General features: G+C 35.0%; 1 protein-coding gene across 6 annotated transcripts in view; it reads right to left on the reverse strand.

The window, feature by feature from the left end:
* Positions 1-23,646, reverse strand: part of CEP85L (centrosomal protein 85 like) — a 160,416-nt gene that overhangs the window by 44,059 nt on the left and 92,711 nt on the right. For all 6 annotated transcript variants that reach the window (XR_003910564.1, XR_003910563.1, XR_003910561.1 and 3 more), the window contains exon 5: positions 14,437-14,554. Coding sequence is in view for 1 of the 6 variants with exons in the window: in XM_029943933.1 (XP_029799793.1) it covers positions 14,437-14,554 (118 nt within the window). In the remaining 5 variants the exon portion in view is untranslated. The remainder of the gene's footprint in view (positions 1-14,436; positions 14,555-23,646) is intronic.

Raw genomic sequence — 23,646 nt, forward strand, 5'->3', positions numbered from 1 at the left:
TGCATGTATCAGAAAACAAGAAAGATTTAAAATCAATTATCTAAGCTTACACCTTGGAAACTAGATACAGAAAAATAAATCAAATCCAAAGCAGGTAGAAGAATAAAAATTAGAGCAGAAATCAATGAAGCTGAAAGAGGAAATCAATACAGAAAATCAACAAAAACAAAACTCATTCTGGAAAAGGTCTATAAAATTAATAACCTAGTTCAGGCTAACTAAGAAGAAATAAAAGAAGATACAAATTACTAGTATCAGGTTTTAAAGGCAAACATCACTACAGATCCCACAGACATTAAAATTTTAATAAAGGAGTATTATGAACAACTTTCTGACTATAAATTTGATGACCTAGATGAAATAGACTAACTTCTTGAAAACCACAACCTGCCAAAACTCATACAAGAAATAAGTAATCTGAATAGGCCTATTAAAGAAATGGAATCAATAACTAATAGCCTTCTAAAAGAGAAAGCACCAGGCCCAGATGGGTTTACTGGTGAATTCTATGGAGAATTTAAGGAAGAAATTATACCAACTTTCTACAATCTCTTCCAGATACGAATACTTCTAACTCGTTTTATGAGGCCACAATTACCCTACTACCAAATGAGACAAAGACATTACAAGAAAACTACAAAGGCATCTGCCTGGCTCACTTGGAAGAGCATGTGATGCTTGATTCAGGGTAATGAGTTCAAGCTCCTCATTGGGTATAGAGATTACTAAAATTTTTTTTTTAATTTTTAAAAACAGAAAGCTACAGACCAGTGTTTTACATAAATAGCTCCTCAAAAAAAAAAAAAAAAAAAGCAAGCTGGATCTAACAATGTATAAAAATAATTACTCACTAACTGAAATTTATCCCAGCAATTTAGGCTGGTTCAATCTTCAAAAATCAATTAACATAAATCCATCATATCAACAGGCTACAGAGAAAAAACACTATGATCGTACCAATTAAATGTAGAAAAGAATTCTGACAAAATTCAACACTCATTCATGATAAAACCTCTAAAAAAACTTGAAATAGAGGCAAACTTACTAAACCTGATAAAGGAAATTTATAAAAAAAACCACAGTGAGCAGCAGAGTTAATGGTAAGAAACTTGAAGCTTCATCAGGAACAAAGCAAAGATGTTCCTCCCACCACTGATTTTTCACACTGTACTGGAAATCCTAGAGAATGCAATAAAACAAGAGAAGGCAATAAAATGTATGCCAATTGTGCAGAAGAAAGAAAGAAAACAGCTTCATTCACAGATTCACAGATGATACAAATACCTATATAGAAAATCCAAGAAAACAGACCCCCCCCCCAAAAAAAACCCACCCACACAAAAAACAAAAAACCCACATCCTGAAACTAATAGGAAAATAATACCAAGAGACAAGGTTAATATATGAAAGTCAGTTGTTTTCCTAAACTCTTATCAAAGACACCAAAGAAGGACTAAATAAAGAGATATTCGATGTCCATGAACAGACTCAGTACTGTCAAGATGTTAAGTTTTACCCAACTTAATCCATAGATACAATGCAATCTCAGGCAAATCCAAGTGACTTACTTTGTGGGTACCAACAATTAATTGTAAAGTTTCTACGAAAAAACAAAAGACCCAGAAGAGCCAACTATTCAATGCTCAATAATACTGAAGGAAAAGAACAAAGATGGAGGACTGACCACTTGACATCAAGACTTACAGTAAATCTAAAGTAATCTAGAGTGTATGGCTTTGAGGAAAGACCAAAAAAACAGGTTAGTGGAACAGAACTGAAAGCCTAGAAATAGATCCACACAAATAAAGTTAACTGATTTTTGACAAAGGAACAAAAGCAGCACAATGGAGCAAAAAAAGTCTTTTCAACAAATGATGCTGGAATAATGGGACATCTTCATGCACAAAAATGAATCTAGACACAGGCTTTATATGTTTTCTAAAAATTAACTCAAAATGAACTATAAACCTAAATGTAAAATGCAAAAACCCTAGAATATAACATAGGAAAAAACTTAGATGACTTTGAATATGGCAATAACGTTTAGATATACTACCAAAGTTAAGATCCATAAAACAAACAAATGGGGGCACGTGGGTGGTTCAGTCAGTTAAGCATCCAACTCGATTTAGGCTCAGGTCATGATCTCATGGTTCATGTCACTGAGTCCCACATTGGGCTCTGTGCTGACAGCATAGAGTCTGCTTGGATTCTCTCTCTCTGCCCCTCCCCTGCTTGTATTCTTGCTCTCTATCTCAAAATAAAGTTTTTTTCCAAAATAAATATATATTTTAAAAAATAATAAAAAATGATAAGTTGAATTTCATCACAAATTTTTGCTCTGCAGAAGACATTGTCAAGAAAATAAGAAGATAAGCCACATACTGGCAGAAACTATTTGCAAGACACATCTAATAAAGGATTTGTATCCAAACTATACAAAGAACTCCTAAAACTCAACAATAAACCAACAACACAAACTTTTTTAAATGGGGGAATGGCCTGATCAGATATCTCACTGAAGAAAATATGTAGATGACAAGCATATGAAAAGATGTTAAATATCAAATGTTTTTCAGGTATTGCAAATTTAAAATAACAATGAGCTACCTACCACTATACACCTGTTAGAATGGCCAAAATCCAAAACTCTGCACACCAAATACTGGTGAGAATATGTAACAACAGAAACTTTTGTTCATTACTGGAGGGAATGCAAAGTAGTACAGCCACTTTGAAAGACATCTTGGCAACTACTTAAACTAAACATACTTTTACCATATGATCCAGCAATTGTGTTCCTTGGTATTTACCCAAATGAATAGAAAATATGCTACACAAAAAGCTTCATGTGAAAGTTTATAGCAGCTTTATTCATATTTGCCAAAACTCAGAAATAGTTAAAATTTCCTTCAGTGGGTGAGTGGATAAACTATGGTATATACAGACAATGGAATATTATTCAGCACTAAAAAGAAATATGCTATAAATATGATGATGGAGCACCTAGGTGGCTCAGTGGTTGAGCATCTGATTCTTGAATCTGGCTAGGTCATAATGCCAGGGTGTGGGATCGAGCCCTGCACCTCAGGCTCCATGCTGAGCATGGGGCTGCTTGGGATTCTCTCCCTCTCTCCCTCCTTCCCTCCCTCTCTCTCTCCCCTGCCCCTACCTTGCTTGCCCATGTGCATGCATGCCTGTGCACTCTCAAAAAAAAAAAAAAAAGGAGGGGCGCCTGGGTGGCTCAGTCGGTTAAGCCTCCGGCTTCGGCTCAGGTCAGATCTCACGTTTGTGGGTTCGAGCCCCGCGTCAGGCTCTGTGCTAACAGCTAGCTCAGAGCCTGGAGCCTGCTTCCAGTTCTGTGTCTCCTTCTCTCTCTGCCCCTCCCCTCTCATGCTCTGTCTCTCTCTGTATTAAAAATAAATAAAACATTAAAAAAAAAAAAGATCTTACCTGAAAAAAAAAAAAAGGACAGAGGACACTTAAATGTGTATTATGAAATGAAAGAAGCCAATCTGAAAGATTATATACTGTATGATTCCAACTATACCACATTCTGGAAGAGGCAAAACTATGGAGGCAGTAAAAAGACTGGCAGTTGCCAGAGGATAAAGGAGAGGAGGGGATGAACAGGTAAAGCACAGAGTTTTAGGGCAGTGAAAGTATTCTGTATGATACTACGATAATGGATACATTTGTCCAAATTCACAGATTAAAACACCATGTGTGAACCTCATTGTGAACTATGGCCTTTGGGTGATAACAATGGGTCAACATAGGTTCAACTGTAACAAAGGTATCCTGTGATGGAGGATGTCAACAGTGGAGAAAGCTGTAGGTAGATATGTGGGGGCATAGGATATATGAGAATTCTGTACATTCTAGCCAATTTTGCTGTGAACCTAAAACTGTTCCAAAATATAAAATTTATTAATTTTACATATAATACAGGTGTTTCTACTACAATAAAATATTCCTAGGAAACCACTCAAAAAGCAAGAACTAAAAATAGTAGGGCTTAAAGGAAAAGGAAAAGTAATAGTCCATTCAAAGATTATGCAACTTAAACCAGATTACTAGTCAAAACAGTAACTGGGGAGAAGAGTTGAACATCTCGGGCCGGCAGTCACAGTTAATATTAAACAACCACATGCACACAAACAGTCAAAATGCTGGTGTCACTTTAATTAGAGCAGGCCTGGTGGGCACTGAGATGACAGAGGTACAATTCTGCCATATGGGGAGCACATTCAGGTGGTAAGAGGCAACACAACCTGCCAGGAACTGAAGCTGCTGAAGGAGAGAATGCATGTCTCAAGGCAGTAGAGTATAATTTTCTGAAAACGAAGCTTGCAGAGGCTTCTGCTGCCAATGCAGCAGGTGAGCCTAGGCCTGTTCTGCTGCCTGCCAAAGATTCTAATTTTACTCATACTATTCTAACTCCCCTTGCCTGGAAAAAACAAAAAAAAACCCGAAAAACCATATATGAACCAATGAGACTTGAAAACTATACTGACATCATTCTACCATTCGTGTATGTGCAAATCTGTACTACAGAAATGTTTCATAATAAGACAAATTGTAGAACTTCTAGATGAAATTAAGCAGACAGAAAAAGAAAAGCCTGAAGCCAGAACTGCTTTAAGCCTTTAAATTGCTTTTTCAACCTGAGCATCCTACAACCACTGAGTCTGTGAAGAAAGCCTATCTTCCCTTCATTTCTATAACAACACACAACCCCCTACCCTCACCCCACACCCCTCCACCATGCTCTTTTACTGCCTTCTAAACTACTGCTCTTCCCTGTCTTTACTTCTGGGTCCCATTTTCTTCACTCCCTAGAACATGATTATGCCCAAGCTTCAACCACCATCCGGGTGGAATGACAAGTCCTGTATTTCTAATTTCTCCCGTAGACCTATCTATGAATATCAGCCTCATTCATCATCTCAGTCCCAAATTTACAATATAATATATAAGCATAACTCATTATTTTTTTCCTCTAATAGAATTTACTCCTGATGTAGCTGTCTCTACCCTGATCTTTGGCAATATAAGCCAATCAATTTCGCCCATATAAAACTAGGCAATAACTTCTCTCACCACATTAAAGTCCTCAATCAAGCCCATGCTTGGTCACATAGATGTTTAATATTCTTCCTTTTGTCCTAACAAACACTGTTGTTAAATTCAGATGTCTATTTAACCTTTGGACTACTTATATAGCCTCCTGACGGGTTTCTGCCCCAATACAATCCAACTTAAATCCAGTCTCTATTATGCCCCTGGGCTGACAAAACTAGGATATTTGGGAGAGAGAAAGAGGGTGCTATTAAACATTATGATAGTACAACAGGCATTAACTGGAACTGTACCTAAAACAGGGACAAATGGGTCCCTTACTTTTTAAGCCCTTGATACAACTTGACCCCTGCCTTACCTCTCTAAGCACACCTCTTACCACTACCCTTCTCTCATTCTGCACTTCATCCATACAGAATAATGGGCAGTTTTCCAAATGCAGTACCTCCTCTCTTGCCTTTGGGCCTCTTCACACACAATATACCATGCCTCAAGCACTACTCCTCCATGTCCTTAACCTGCCTAAATTCTTTTACTTCATCAGGTTCTCAGATCATGTATCCCTTCCTACAGAAGCTTGAGCCTCCCTCTGCAAGGTGGGTTTATATGTTCTTAGTAGGAATTCCCATAGTACTTCATATATATCCCATTTGGGCACCTCCAACTTACTGCAATTATCTCATGTTTATCTGTCTTCCTCACTAGATTGTACACCCTCTAACAAATAAACCAACTTCATTCACATTTATATTACTAGGGCCTACATAGTGCCTTATCCACAGTAAACAAATGATTTTTGAAGAAATGGATAAACATGTTTTTTGATATAGTATCTCTCTGTGGGATTCAAGATCATGAATACATAAAGTATCCTGAACTTTTGCTGCCCCAGCATTTAACACATTTGATGTTTATGTTTTGTTGAATGAGCTCATTTGTAAAGGTGGGACTCATTTATAAAATGCTCATTAAAATCACAAAACTTGGTAGTAGGAAAAAAGAGCAGAAGGAAAATGAAATACAAAAAACTCCCTAAATAGAAAAAGGATAAAATGGAAAGAAAACAAGAAACAGTGCATCAATGAAGTGTAATTAAATATTATTTGGTCAGTCTTTTCCGAGGTTCACATCTGTATTAAAAGAAGACATCTCTTCTTCAGTTTTTATCAAAAGGTAAAAGGGATCCTTCATATTTTTTGCCCCCCTAAGGCAGCCTGTTAACCACAGGTTAAAATTTTGGTATAAGGCATTATAAAGATAAGCCACTGTTCCCTTCCAGCAATTTTACTACTATAACAATCTAGGAAGTGGGATTTTAGGATAAAGACCTAGTTCTCATCTTATACCTATGAGATTTACTGGTGTTAAACTCTCACGTCATCTTATCGTAAGGTTGTTCAAAGTTTTTAATAGTCAAATAGATTTACTTCCCAAAAATATGTTTTACACCTATAAATTCATAAAAGGATGTTACTTTATGTCATAAATTTATTTTTTATTTAACCTAGAGTATACACAATATGTAAAGTATATTTTCCTTTGTTTAATGTGTTACAGAATTAGGATGACCAACCTATGTGCCCAAAATTGTGCATATATAAAATGCTGTGTATAAAAAATAACATTGTTCATACAGCCAAAATAAAAATTCCTTTGCTATTCTTCAAAGAAATTGAAAAAATAACTCTAAAATCTGTGTGGAACCACAAAAGACCCCAAATAGCCAAAGCAATCCTGAGGGGGAAAAAAAGGAAAAAAAATTAAAGCCATAGGTATCATGATTCTGGATTTCAAACTATAATAAAAAGCCATAGTAATAAAAACAGTAAGATACTGATACAAAGAAAAAAACCTATCAATCAATGGAATGGAATACAGAGCCCCAAATTAAATCTGATATATACAGTCAACTGATACTTGACAAGAGAACCAAGAATACCTTATGGTGAAAGGACAGTATCTTCGACACATGTGCTGGGAAGGAAAATTGTACAAACACATGCAAAATAATGAAATCAAGCCCCTATTTCACACTACACAAAAACTAACTTGAAATGGATCAAAGACTTACACAAAAATCTGATACCATAAAACTCCTAGAATGAAACATAGGGGGAAAATTCATCAATATTGGTCTCAACAATGACTTGCTTTTTGGACATGATGCCAAAAGCAAAAATCAACAAATGGAACTACATCAAACTCAATGCTTCTGCATTGCAGAAGATCTAGTAATTAACAAAAGGAAAAGAAAAACTATAGAATAAGGAAATATTTCAGAAAACTATGTATCAAAAAAGGATTAATATCCAAAATAGAAAAAGAACACAAGTCAATTTAATAATAAAAAATAAACAATCCAATTAAAAGTGGACAAAACTAAATAGACAGTTTTCCAAAGAGTGCATCAAAACAGCCAACAGACACATGGGAAAATTCTCCACTTCATTAATCATCAGGAAAATGCAACTCAAAACCATGGTGAGATACCATGTCACACCTGTTAGAATGATTATCATCAAGAAAACAAGAAAGAGCAGATGTAAGTGAGGATATAGTGGGAAGAAAAAAAACCTCTTACACACCACTGGTGGGAAGATTCACTGGTACAGCCACTACAGACCAATAAAATAGATCTACCATATAATCTAGCCATCCGATTTCTGGGTATATTCCCAAAGGAAATGCAAACAGGATTCTGACAAATATATACCCTCCCATGTTTATCACAGCATTATTCCTAACTGCTTAGATATGGAAACAATCCAAATGTCTATCAATACATAAAAAAGATGTGGTACATGTACACAGTGGAATATTATCCAGCCATGAGAAAGGAAGATATCCTATCATTTATAATGACGTGAATGGACCTTAAACACATTATGCTCAGCAGTGTAAGTCAGAAGGAGAAATATTAAGTACTACATGATATCACTTATATGTAGAATCTACAAAAAGTTAAACCTATAAAAATCAGAGAGAAAATGGTGGTTACCAGAGGATGGGGGGTGGAGAGGGGGAAATTTGAGTAACAGGGTATAGGGCATTAACTTGAGTAAGGATACCAAGAAATGGTAAATAAACCATAGAAATTTAATGCAAAATGTAATGAATATAGACAATAAGATGTACTACAATTATGTAATGTAATAAATATTGCTACTTTAGCAAACATAATATATGTGTGTCAAAAGAGTGTGCTGTACACCTTAAATTTCCACATTATGTGTCAAATTAATAAATAAAAAATTAAAAAGAAAAGCACTACTCAAACACCAAAAAATTATCTGCTAAGAAATATTTTTTATCATTATTTGTTTCTTGTAAACCCTTGCTATTTATCAGCTCCATATATCTATCTAATAAAAAAAATTCATCTCCTATATTTATGATATCCATTTAGTACTTTGGGTTTTCCTTGATTCTCTTTTATTAATTTCCTTTATCTTTTGAAGTCTAATTTCTCAACAATATTTTAATTCCCCACATAATTTTAAATCCTTCTAATATTTGTAGCAACCCCTTTTCTATATCCCTCCAGCTAGATCTATATGTCCTTGTAGACTAACTTGGAGAGCCCTCTACTGGCCTGATACTGTGTCAGAAAACATTTTCTTCAGTTTTCAGATGCATACTAAGCTATACATGCCTTTGGCAATATAATAATTGTGTAATTCAAGCTAACTCTTTATTTAGAATAATAAAATTACAAGGAAAAACTGCATGGTTCTATAGAACTGTTTTCAGAACAAATTCTACTACTTACACGGTACAGAAATATCACTTTAAAATAACTGTTCACTATTAATCTCAGTTCCATAGAGCCTTAATATCATGGGATAGAACTAACAGATAAGACCACACTGCAGTGAAGTATTCTGACGTATTAGTAACTGAAGTATGATAAACAAGCTGGAATCTCTAAAATGCTTCTGCCTCATGTAAGTCTAATAATTAGCTGGTCTTCAGTATTTCCTGATGTTAATATATGAATTCCTTTAAAATATATAAGCAACTTTGAGAATGTAATGGAAGAAAAAAAATCCTACTTAAAATGATTTAATTCCAGAAATAAAGACCTTAATTGGGAAGAAAAAATTCCATGAATAGATGTACACATCTCCATCAAGTTGTGATTCCTCACTTTTGACCCTAATAAAAAATGTCAATAGTTTATATTCTTTGAGAAATAAACCAATCATAAAGTTGACACAGAAAAACATACAATTTTTAAGATAAATTCTTTTAAAAAGTAATAATTGGGGAAAGTCACCCTTCCAGCCATATACATTTTGTTATAAGGTCTCACAGACCCTTTGTCTATGTTCCAGTTAGACTGTACTCTCAATGGCAAAATTAACCTCATTCACATTTCTATTCTGTGCACCTACACATTGCTTTAACCATAGCGAACACATATTTTGAAGGAATGGGTAAAGATGTTTGCTTATATAGTCTCTTCATCTGTAGTCTGAGATTCATCAAGGTAGGAACTATTCTTTACCTTTGTGATCTCATAATTTAACAAAGTAGATGTTGCACAATTGTTCTGTTAAATGGATCCATTAGTGAAGATGGAACTTATCTGTAAAATGCTCATTAGAATTATAGAGACTTCATGATAGAAAATAATAGATACAGGAAAAAGATATAGAATGACGTAAATAGAAAATATTATGACAAATTCAGAAAATATATTTTCAAATCAAATTGTAAGACAAAAAGCTAATTTCCTTTATATATAAAGGGCTTATAAAATCAATAAGCCAAAAACCAAGACTTAACAGAAAAACAAGCAAAGGATATGAAATGACATTTTACAGAAAAGAAATATGAATGGAGCCTTAGATATATAAAAAGAAACTCAACATCATTCAGGAGAAAAACATATTAAAACCATATGAGGAAAACAAGAAAGATCTTAAATCAGCAACCTAACAACCTGAGGGATGAGAAAAAGGAGAATAAACTAAATCCAAAACTATCAGCAGGAATAAAATAATAAGGATTAAAACATAGATCAATGAAATAGAGAAAATTAATGAAAACAAAATCTGGCTCTCTGAAAAAAAAACAACAAAATTGACAAATCTTGTACTGTGAGTGATTAAATGTATGCCAACAAACTGGATAAACGAAATGCAATGGACAAATTCCTAAAAACATAAAACCTATCAAGACTAAATCATGAATAAATAGAAAATTTGAGCAGACCTATCAATGAGAGACTGAATAATCAAAACTGTCCGCTTCAAAAAAGTCCTTGCCCTAGACCTGAGGGCTTCACTGGTGAATTCTTCCAAACATGTAAAAATACAATAACAAAAAAAACCTAACATCAATCCCTTTCAAACTTTTCCAAACACTGAAAGAGAAGAAACTACCCTTCCTAAGTCATTCTATGAAGCCAGCATTATTTGACACCAAAGCCAGCCAGACACTACAAGAAAACTACACGCCAGTATTTTTGATGAAAAAATCCTCAACATGATCATGACAAACTGAATGCTGCAGTATTTTAAAAGGATTATAATCTATGACCACGTAGAATTTATTCCTGGAATGCAAGAATGGCTCTATATATGAAAATTGATCAATGTAATATACCACATTAACAGAATAAAGGAAAAAAAAACCCCATCATCATCATCTCAACTGATGCTGAAAAAGCACATGACAAAATTCAGTATCTTTCATGATTAAAACACAAAAAACTAGAAATGGAAGAAAAATAATGGAAGGAAACTACCTCAACATAATAAAAGCTATATAGTAAAAACCTGATAGCAAACACTATACTCAATGGTGAAAGACTGAAACCTTTCCTCTAAGATCAGGAACAAGGCAAGGATTCCTTCACCACTTCTACTCAACAAAATACTGGAAGTTACAGCCAGAGGAATTAGGCAAGGAAAAGAAATACAAGGCATCCATATTGGAAAGGAAGAGGTAAAACTATCTCTGTTCACAGATGATATAATCTTATATGTAGAAAATCCTAAAAATTCCACAAAAAAACTTGTTAGAACTACTGAGTAAATTTAGCGATGTATTGGGATACAAAAAAATTAGGATACAAAAATCTGTTGCATTTCTATGATGCATTAACAATGAACAATCTGAAAAGGAAATTATGAAAAAGAATAAAATACTTAGAAATTAACCAAAGAGGTGTGTAAAAGACTTATATAATAAAAACTACAAAACACTGCAGAAAGAAATTGAAGAAGACATAAATAAATGGAAATACATTTCATGTTCATGGACTGGAAAATTCAATATTGTTAAGATGTTAATACTATTCAAAGTGATCTAGTTATATACAGATTCAGCACAATCGCTATCAAATTATTTTGCAAAAATAGAAAAACCCACACTAAAGTTCATATAGAATCTCAAGGGACCACAAAGAGCTTAAAGAGCATTAAAAAGAAGAAAAACCTGGGGGACTCTTATTTCCAGATTTCAAAACTTAATACAAAGCCACAGTAATCAAAACAGTGTGGCACTGTTACGAATAATGTGTGGACAATGAAAGATATATAGAGAGACCAATGGAATAGAATAGAGAGCTCAAAATTTAAACCTAGCATACATGGTCAAATGATTTTGGACCAGGTGTCAAGATCATTCAATGTGGAAAAGAGTCTTTTCAACAAATACTGCTGGGAAAACAGGATTATCCTTATGCAAACAATGAAGCTGAACCTTTACCTAATATCATATACAAAAATTACTCACAGTTGGTCAAAGACCTAAACATAAGACCTAAAACCATAAAACTCCTAAAAGAAAACATGTGGCACAAGCTCCAAGACAATGAATTTTGCAATATTTTTTGGATATGACACCAAAGGCACAGGGAATAAAAGAAGAAGTAGGCACCTGGGTGGCTCAGTTGATTAAGCGTATGTCCAACTTTGTCTCAGGTCATGATCTCAAAGTCCATGTGTCCGAGCCCTGCATTGGGAAAACCTGCTTCAGATTCTATGTCTCCCCCTCTCTCTGCCCCTCCCTTGTTTGTGCTCTGTCTCTCTCTCTCTCTCAAAAATAAACAGACATTAAAAATACTATAAAAAAATTTTGTGCGTGAGAAGACATTACCAACAGAGCTTGGGACTTTTCTCTCTCCCTCCTTCTCTCTGCCCACCCCGTCCCTCCCTCCTGCCCTCCCTCCCTCCCTCCCTCTCTCTCAAAAATAAATATAAAAAAAAAAGAAGATCTACAAAGAGCTAATAAGCCATAAAAAGATGTGCTTGTACCACTAATCTTTAAGAAAATGCATATCAAAACTGCAAAGAGATATCACCTCATATCCATTGTAATGGCTACTATCAAAAAACAACAAAAAAATAGCAAGTGTTGGTGACCATGTGGACAAACTGGACCCCTATAGACTGTTCGTGGATATGCAAAATGGTACAGTCACTATGGAAAACAGTATAGTGCTTCCTCAAAACCTTAAAAGAGAATTACTGTATGATCCAGCAATTCTACTTCTGGGTATATACTCAAAAGGACTGAAGGCAGGGTCTTTAAGAGATATTTATATACCCATGTTCATATAAATATAAAAAATGGTCATGGGAGCATTACTTACTAGAGCTAATACTTAGAAGCAAACAAAATGCCTGTCAACAGATGAGTGGATAAGGTAAGATGTGATATACAAATGATGAAATATTGTTCAGCCTTTAAAAGGAAGCAAATTTGGGCACATGCTAGGGTATGGATGAACCCTGAGGAAACTATGCTAAGTGCAATAAGCCAGTCACAAAAAGACAAATACTGTAAGATTTACTTCACATAAGATAATTAGAGTAATTCAAAATCATAGAGATAGAAAGTAAAACAGTAGTTGCCAGGGGTTGGGGAGGCAAATAGAGAGTTATTGTTTAATGGATACAAAGTTTCAGTTTTATAAGATGTAAAGACGTATGGAAATGAATGGTGGTGATGTTTCAAAATATTATAAATGTATTTGACACTAACTGTATGCTTATTTATTTATTTTGTTTTATTTATTTTTGAGACAGAGAGAGACATGGCACAAGCAGGGGTGGGGGGCAGAGAGAGAGGCAGACACAGAATCCGAAGCAGGCTCCAGGCTCTGAGCTGTCAGCACAGAACCCAATGCAGGGCTCGAACCCATGAACCATGAGATCATGACCTGAGCCAAAGTTGGACACTTAACTGACTGAGCCACCCAGGTGCCCCTGAACTGTATACTTCAAAAATGGTTAAGATGAAAAAAATGATTATGATGGTAGATTTTATATTCTATATTATGTTTCTATGATGTTAGAAATTATGTATTTTAACATAATTCTAACTTTTTTTAAAACCATGGAGATAACTCCACTACCCTATCCTTTATGCAAACCCACCAGAAAGGCAAAACTATCCCACTGTGTTAATACAATAGCAACTTGACAATATTAATAAAAATTACCAGCTCTTATAACACCTATAAATTTTACTTCGGATAATTTAAGTTAAAAAATATCACATGAGCAAAACAGTGTTTATAAAAGTTATTCCTTACAACATTATTTATAGCAGCCCCAAACAAGAAACAACCAAATTCTGACTAGTAGGGACAAGATGAATAAATTATGCTATCTCCGTAAAATGAAAAGTCAGTTGTAAAATCAAAGGAAAAGGGTACTGTTATTATAAAGACTTAGAAATGATCACTGAAATTTTTTGACAGAAGTACAGGTGACCCACATTACTTTAGTTTCAGGTGTACAACATGGTGATTCGACAAGTCTATATGTTACGCTGTGCTCGCCACAGAGTGGCTGCCATCTGTCACCATACACACTACTGCAATTCCAATGACTACATTCCCTGTTCTACCTCTTAACTCCCATGCCTTACTCATTCCATAACTGGGAGCCTATAACTCCCACTCCCCTTCACCTGTTCTGCCCATTCTTCCAGGCAACCATGTTTGTTCTTTGTATTTCTGAGTCTGTCTCTGCTTTTTTATATAATTTTATATAATTTTATGTAATATAAAGGGAAAAAAAACAAGTTGAATGGATAATGTATATACTTTGATACTTTTTGTGAAGACAGAGGAATAAAATACATTTATATCTGCTAGTAATACATATTTACTCTAGAAGGAAACACTAGAAACTGATGTATTCAACAGTAACAGTAATTCCTGCATGTGTGTGGGAAGGGGATGTGAACTTGACATCTGGAAGATAATTCTTGGATATCTTTTACTACGTATATAAACATGAACATGATTAATTAAAAAGCATCCTAATGTTACAAGGTCAGCAAATAATTAACACACTTTATTAATAAACAACTACAAAATTCTCTACACCTTACCTGCAAACTAGCCACGTAAGAATCTTCACAGTTTACATAATGTCCTAACATGGCATGTTGTGCCCGTAATTCATTATCCCTTATCCTCTCGTGTAGGTGGCTAATTTGCTGCTTCTGCCTGCAAAACATAAATTGAGGTGACATTATAAAGAATATATGCTTTTCTAAGAGACCATTAAGAGCAGAACTTTAATGTTTTTTTTTAAATTTATTTTTGCTAAAGAGAGAGACAGAGCATGAGAGGGGGAGGAACAGAGAGAGAGGGAGACACAGAACCTGAAGATAGGCTCCAGGCTCTGAGCTGTCAGCACAGAGCCCAAAGTGGGGCTCAAACCCACAAACGTGAGATCATGAGCTGAGCTGAAGTCGGAGGCTTAACTGACTGAGCCATCTAGGTGCCCCAATTTGACGTAAGAGTTAAAAGTATTATCAACCTTAACATTCATAATAAAGAAATTTAAAACACCACCATACCATGGGTTATGTGGAATACAGAGAGGGTTTATTTATACTGTAGAATGTTTCTTGCATTTTATAAAATATAGTGGTTTGTGGACTATTCTTAGTAATAACAGAGTCATGTTTTGCTTCCTTTCTTCTTGTTACCTCATCTAATAAATGTTATGTCCTCAGTTTAGAATGCCTTTTCCTTAAAATCCATTCTTTTCATCTATGCAAATTCTGTTTAACAAATATCCCCTGACAGTTCTGAGAATCTCACTGTCAGAGATGAACGGCATTTTCATAAATATCATCTAGCCTAACTGCTGTTCTATACCTGCATCTGCTCGACAACATCCTAGGTTACACAGTCTACACAGAACCATCACCAATGCTGGAGAACTCACCAGATGACAGAGCTGCATCTCTGCATAGCTCAGACATTTCACTTCAACATAACTTCACATTGGAAACAGACACACTGAAGTTCAAATCTTTCCTCAGCAACTCATAGCTTACTTTAATCAAGTCATTTAACTTTTGTATGTATCCTTATATACAGTTGATGCCTGAACAATGTGGGATTTACAGGCACTGACCCTCCCTGCCCGGTCATGCAGTTAAAATTGGTATATAATACTTGATTCCCCAACAAGTTAACTACTAAAAGCCTGCTGTTGACTGGAAGCCCTACCAATAATGTAAACAGTCGACTAACACATATTTTGTATGATCTGTCTTATACTAATTCCTTAATAAAGCTAGAGAAAATGTTATTAAGAAAAATCACAGGAAACAGAAAATATATTTATAGTACTGTATTTGCTGGAAAAAATCCATGTGTAAGTGGACCTATGTATTTTAAACCTGTGTTTTTCAGCATCAACTGTATTTGAAAGCTATTATGTAGCTGGTATCATGCTATGAGTTTAAAAATGTGTCACTGATAATCTTCAAAAATCCTTTAATAACAAGTCTCATCATAAGGTTATGAGAAAGAAAAGCTTTTAAGAAAAAGGAAGGATACATGCAGGTAAACAAATAGGTTGGTATTTTCCAAAAGTACTCACAAAGTAACTTTTGGAGCAAGTTAGGTTGTGAGTTTCAAACTGAATCAGAGATTTTATTCTACTCTGAGCCATTTAACTTGTTAGATACACTATCCTTAAAGAAAATTCAAATAGAAAACATCAAATAGTAAACAGATAGGGGCACCTGAGTGGCTCAGTCAGTTAAGCACCTGACTTTGGCTCAGGTCATGATCTCACGGTTTGTGGGTTCGAGCCCCGCGTTGGGCTCTGTGCTGACAGCACAGAGATTCTATGTCTCCGTCTCTCTCTGCCCCTCCCCCACTAATGCTCTGTTTCTGTCTCAATAATAAATAAAAACATTAGACAAATTAAAATAATACAAACAAGAAGTCAATAAAGTACTTTAAAGTACTACATTAAAGTATTAAAATTTAAAAGCTATCAATCTACAGAATTTTTTGCCCAAGGTAATTTTAGAGCAAAATAAAAACTATCAACCTAGAATTCATCACGCAATGAAGATATCAAAGACAGAGGTGAAATAGACTTCTTTGAAAACTTAAAAAGCTGAAAGAATCCATCACAGCCGACTTCAACTACTGGAAATGATAAAGGTACACCTCTAAGCAAAAGAAAACTAATACCAAACCAAAACCTGAGATCCACACAAAAGAAAGAAGAACACTAAAAATGATAACTCCACGGGCAAATACATAATATACTTTTCTTATTATTTATATGTCTTTAAAAGACAATACACTGTATAAAACAAAGAAACCAACAAACCAACAATGTATTGTGGGGGTTTATAATCTTTGTAGAAGTAAAGTGTATAACAAAGTAGCTTACAGACTGAGAGAAAAAAAATGGAAGTATATTTTCATAAGATTCTTGTTATGCATGAAGCAGTATATAGTAAGTAATGCTTGAGGGTGGACTACTGCACTTTAACGATGTATTATAAACTCTACAGCAACCAGTATAATAACTCAATAGCTCTATAGCTAATAAGCCAACAAAGGACATAAAGGGATTTATAAAAAAAAAAAAACAATACTGATTTAAGAGAAAGAAAAGGTGAACAGAGAATAGATGGGACATTTAGAAAAGAAACAGCCAAGGGGTGCCTGGGTGGCTCAGTCAGTTAAGCGTTCGACTTCAGCTCAGGTCATAATCTCACAGTTCATGAGTTCAAGCGCCGCGTTGGACTCTTGGCTGACAGCTCAGAGCCTGGAGCCTGCTTCTGATTCTGTGACTCTCTCTCTCTCTCTCTGCCCCTTCCCCACTCATGCTCTGTCTCTCTCAAAAATAAATAAACATAAAAAAAAAAAAAGAAAGCATACAACCAAGACAGGAGATTTAAGCTTAACTATATCAATAATTAAAAATGTAAATGGTCTAAATAACCCCAATTAAAAAGCACTGTCCAAATAGATAAAGAGAAAGATTCAACTATATGCTACCTATAAAAAACAAACCAAAAAAATCCCACTATTTAAAAATGTGTATTTATTTATTTGTTTATTTTGAGAGACAGAAAGCAGGCAAGTGAGGAAGGGGCAAAGAGAGAAAGAGAAGGGGGGACAGGGAGAGGGGAATGGGGAGTGAGAAGGGAAGAGAGAAAGAGGGAGGGAGAGAGAACAGGAGCAAGGGGGGGAGAGCCGCGTGGGGGCGGGGGGAGGGGGATAGAGAGAGAGAGAGAGAGAGAGAGAGAGGGAGAGAGAGAGAGAGAGAGAGAGAGAATGAGAATGCGAATGAATTCTCAGCTGCCTCCATTGTCAGCACATAGCCCAACACAGGGCTGGATCTCCTGAACCATGAGATCATGATCTGAGCTGAAATCAAAAATCTGATAGATACTTAACCAATGAAGTCACTTTTATCAATGGGGGGAAAAAACCAAGACTTTAAAGACACAATCTGGCAAATCTTATTTCTAAAACTATCTAAATCTAGAAGACTTATGATTGCCAATTCTATTTTTTTAAGTGAGGTATAATTGACATATAACATTATATTAGTTATAAATGTATAACAATGATGGAGTAAAACACATTGATGTGTACATATTGTGAAACAATCACCCGAATATATCTAGTTAACATCATCTGATTATATTTTTTGAACATTATTGATTTACGCAAGTTTTCCATTTCAAGTCAGTTTTGGTATTCCTTTAAAATTATTCATTTTCTTATATGTGTTCAGATTTGTTAATATAAGTTTATAACACTAATTTAAAATCTCTATAATTTTTTATTACTAATATTTTGAGTCTTTCTTTTTCCCTAATTAGTAGAACTAGAGATTTATCCATTTGATTAGTTTCTGCTCTTATTTTTATTATTTTCTTTGTTCTCTTTTATGTTTACTATTATTTTACTGGCCTTCTTAAGTTAAACATATAATTAATTCTCTTTCCTCCCTTGCTTCCTTCCCATTCTCTACTTTTTTTAATAAAAGAAAAAGACATGAGAAATGGTGGTAACAGTCTAACATAGATATTTTGCAGTCCTAGTAAAAATATAAAGAGAAAGCAATAGAATATTTGAAGAGATAAAGACCAAGAATTTCCCAAAACTGATGAAAAACATCCACCTGGAATCAGAAGTACTTCAATATCCAAAAGTACCAAATATGATGAAAACCATCATAGGCACATTGTAGCAAAACTGCTGAGAATAGAAAAAATAATTAAATCCAAAAAATAACAGAGGGCATTCAATATGGCAGCAGGAAGACCTGTGGATGACTTAAGAGAAACAAGAGAGCAATGGACTAATATCTCAGAGGGCTGGAAGAAAATAACTGCCAATCAAGGCAGTACATAACAACCAAAAATATCTTTTAAAAACAAAGGTGATATTCATAATAGACAAGAGATGAAAACACCCTAAAGGTCTATCTATGGATAAATAGATAAAGAAAAATGTCACACACACATATATATATATATACAATGTCTAAAAAACAGAAGAAAATTCTGCCATATGCTACAACATCAATGAACCTTGAGGATGTCATACTAGATGCAATAAGTAGTCGTAAAGGGACAAATACTGCATCGTTCCACTTATATGAGAATTTGATTGGGTTTAGGAGATGCTACCCCAAAATATGGCACCTTGGTATTCTGAATGTTTTAAGCCAAAGGAGTTTAAGAAAATAACAAAAGCAAGGTCACTCTGACCTCCTCCCCATCCTTGCCCTTCTTCCCTAAACAGGTCATAAAACATTCAAGTGGGAGGTGCTTCCCCCACTCCAAAACCCAGAGGAAAGACGCATCCCTATCTCTGAAGACTAAAGGACCCAAAGAAGAATCTTACCAAGCATGCCTTGCTAAATTTCCCCCAGTTTACTATACAATGACCTCATACTCCTTAACCTATCATATTCCTCCATGACTCTCCATAAAATAGCATAAAACAGCCAGGTCTGTTACTATGGGTCTTCACTTCCTTATAAAGGCTCCTATGTCACATGAAACTTGTATTAAATAGATTTGTATGCTTTTCCACTACTAATATGTTTTTGTCAGTTTAATTTCCAGATCCAGCCAAGGAACTCTAAATGGTCAAGAATAACTTTTTCCTCTCCTACAGTATAAAAAAAAAAGTGGTCAAACTTATAGAAGCAGAAAGTGTAATGATGCTCTCCATGGGCTGGGGTGAGGAGGACCTGAGGAATTGTTGCTGAATGGGTACAGTTTCAGTCATGCAAACTGAAAAAGTCCTAGAACTCTACCATAAAAAATTATGTATAAAGCTAAAACTCTACTGCATACTTAAAGATGTGTTAAAACAACAGACTTCATGTTATTTTTTCTTCAGAGTTAAAAAAGAAAAAGTCAGAGCTCATACCCATTGGGTCCCACTCCTTTCTTTTGCCAAGAATTGACTGAAACAGATAGTAAGGTCCTGACCATAATGGGTACTGTCATTACAACAGAACAAAAAAGGAATCAGGTAGAATACTTAATAAATATGGCCTTTATAAATCAGAAAATACATTTTAAAAATTTAGGTCAAAACTAAAATCAAAAGAGTAGGCCTAGCTAAAAATGCAGTGTTCGGTCCCTGATCCAAGAAACAAACAAGAATATGTACAAATTCAGTCTCTAGTTGAGAAAATATAGAAAAGCAAAAATATGTATCTGTTACCTTTTGAGAAGGTTCCTTTCCTTGTCTAGTTAAATTTGGTTTCTGAAAATAGTTTCCATTGTGAGTTTTAAAATGGCAAGTTTTAAAATGGCAAGGCACCTGGGTGGCTCAGTCGGTCAAGCATCCGACTTCAGCTCAGGTCATGACCTCATGGTCTGTGGGTTCGAGCCCCGCATCAGGCTCTGTGCTGACAGCTCAGAGTCTGGAGCCTGCTTCAGATTCTGTGTCTCCCTCTCTCTCCTGTTTGTGTTCTCTTTGTCTACCAAAAAATAAGTAAACATTAAAGAAAAAAAAATTTTTAATAAATATGTAAAATAAAATCATTAATGGCTTTTGAAGACATTATGGATACTACTACCAAATGAATTATGTGCAACCATCTTAAATAATTTATCAGAAATGGTTATCAAAGAGACATCCCTCATGCATTACCAAAATAAAAGGAGAGATGGGGACAGAAATAAAGGCACAGGTAGCCAAAGATCAAGGATTAAGTGAGAAAGACTGATGAGACTTCTTTTTTTTTTTAGGTTTTATTTATTTATTTTGAGAAAGAGAGAGAGAGGAGCAGAGAGAAATGGAGAAAGAGAATCCCAAGAAGCCTGCATGGTCAGCACAGAGCCCAATGAGAGACTTGATCTCATGACTGCAAGAATGATCATGACCTGAGCCAAAATCAAGAGCTGGACACTTAACTGACTGAGCCACCCAGGCACCCTGAGATTTTATTCTTTTAATTTTCCATGCATTTCCTTTTTCCCAATCTGTTTCAAAAGAGGGCATATAAAAGGAAAAACCTACAACCATGTAGAAATGTATCCTCTATTTCATCTGTTCACATTTATCAAACTACCTCTAGTACTGTAAACAAGGAATGAAAGAGTTTTTGAAAAACCTGTCTCCTCACCCTTGGCTTCCAAAATCAGCTTTCACACATTTTGGGACAATATGAAATACGGTCCTGGACTTTAATTTTGAAATATACTTCTAAATATAATTTGTTAGTATTTTTTAATTTGATAAAAAGAGGATGGATTCTATTAATTTTTCTTGGGCTAGTCAGAATTTTCAACTTTACCAAAGGTGGGCCTACCAAACATAGCTAAGTGTATAGTTTCAAAATTTGTCTACAAATCCTAAGATTTTACAAATAAACAGATAATCAATAATAAAGAAATAGCCTTTGTTCCTGGTTTCTGGGAAGGAGACTCTAAATCCTTGGAGTGTTTATTATTAATGAGCCCCCTGGAAAACTCTTGTATTTATGAGACAAGGTGACTCATAGGCCCTAGATAGCAACCTCAGGATGGGGACTATTCACCAGAAAGCCAACCATGTGACTGGAGATCTGTGACTTTGAGCCAATCTTACCTCCAGGGAGAGAAGGAGGCTGGAGACTAAGTTCAATCACATGGCCAATAATCTAATCAATTGTGCCTACACAACAAAACTCCAATAAAAATTCTGGGTACTCACCAGATTTGTGGCCAATTGGTTAGAAGTGTGGATAGCCTGGTGATGCCACCTTCAGATTGGCATTGAAGATAGGCAGTCTTTTTGGGGACTGTGTGCTCTTAAAGCTGTGGGGTCTGAAGCTAACTTAAGGTATTTAGTGTCAAAACTGTATTGCAGTACAGTAGGTGGGACTGACATACAATACACATGACTCTTGGAACAACCAAAGTTTGAAATGCGCAGATCCACTGATATGCAGATTTTTTTCAATGAATAGAGTATAATATGATTAAATGTATTCCTTCTTCCTTATGATTTTCTTAACAACATTTTCATTTCTCTGGCTTGCTTTAAGAGTACAGTATATAATAAATACAAGATATGTGTTGATTGACTATGTCAATATGTATTGATTGACTATGTCATCAGGAAGGCTTCAGGTCAACAGTAGGCTATTAGCACTTAGGTTTGGGGGACGTCAACAGTTATACATGGATTTTCAAGTGTGCAAGGGATCATAGTCCCTTATCACCATGCTGTTCAAGGTCAACTGAAAATTTAGAAATTGATTCTATAATACTATATATGCCTAGGTATAAACAACCAAAATAACTTAGCTAGAAATGAACTATTAAAACTGTATTTTAAAAAAACAACTGTATTTAAATGTTTTAATCAGCTGATAAAAATAATCAAATCTCACTACAACACCTGTAATGGAAAATAACTATTCTTTCATTATGGAGTCCCTCTCAAAGTAAAAGATATGTACTACAAATTGCCATGAATAAATCTCACATGTTAACTGATCAAATACATAGAGATGGAATTCCAATAATTTTTAATAACCATGGTATGTACATCTAGGCCTTGCTTTAAGAAATCTGATCATAAATCTTAGCTTGTAAAGCAATGAAAAGGATGCTATGGTTTCAATAAAAAAGTATCCACACTATACCAAAGAATGCACTACTGATTTTTAAAAGCTTACTAATACTTAAATTATGTGATTTTACTTCCACACACAATTAAATAGCAAACATGCTGCAAATTCCAGGTAATGACAAATTAGAATTTCCCTCTAAGCCACCAGTGTCATTTACTAATAGCATTAATTTCCTCTGTCATTCCAGAAGGTTTAAGGGTTGCCTCTCTATACCAGTCTCAAGTACAATGACTTATTCCCTAAATTTTATCGGATCAATCCAGTAGCAAAAGTTGAGCAAAAGCTGAGCAATTATAAGAACTACTAGTATCAATAACAACACAGCCTAATCAGTAACCTTAACCTCTTTTCCAGTAAAATGAAGTTATTTCCCCTTAATGAATGTTTGTTTAGTACTTATTATGTGTAATAAAATGTACAAGAAACAGTCTCTTCTGTGAGGGGGATGGAGTCTGAGGAGAAATAAGCACAGAAACATAACCATTATTCACAAAACATGTCTATGTGGCTCCTATTTGCTGGCAGTACCCATGCATCTGGCGGTATTATGACTTTTAAATACATTCACTCATTTAAGCCTCCTTCATGCTCTAAACCTAGGTGTAGGAAGGGAGCTGCATAAGTGAATAGGACTAGATAAAGAAATGCAAAATTGAGCAACTTGAATTATTTTGGATTATTTCCTTAGTACCCTTTATGGCATAATTAGTTGAGAAATACATATTTTTAATAGACTATGTTGGTAATTACATATGCATTTCCTACTGTCATAGACTGAATGTTTGTGTGCCCCCCCCAAACTTATATATTAAATCCCAAAGCCCAATGTGATGGTATATGGAGACTAGGGGCCTGTGGGAGATGATTAGGTCAGGAGGGAAGCCCCAAGGAACTCCCTCACCCCTTTTACCATGTGAGGTTGCAGCAAGAAGACAGCCATCTATGAAACAGGAAGATGACCCTCACTAGACAATCAATCTGTGAGTGCCTTGAACTTGGACTTCTTAGTCTCCAGAACAAGGAGAAATAAATTTCTGTTGTTTATAAGCCACCCAGTCTATGGTATTTTACTAAAGCAGTCCAAATGAACTAAGACACTTATTAACTTATTTATACCCAGTGGAATGGCAATTATAATGGTGTTCAAAAAAATAAAAGTCGATTGATTCTGATTGTT

This window comes from Suricata suricatta, chromosome 7 (assembly GCF_006229205.1).
Source record: "Suricata suricatta isolate VVHF042 chromosome 7, meerkat_22Aug2017_6uvM2_HiC, whole genome shotgun sequence".
NCBI lineage: Eukaryota > Metazoa > Chordata > Mammalia > Carnivora > Herpestidae > Suricata > Suricata suricatta.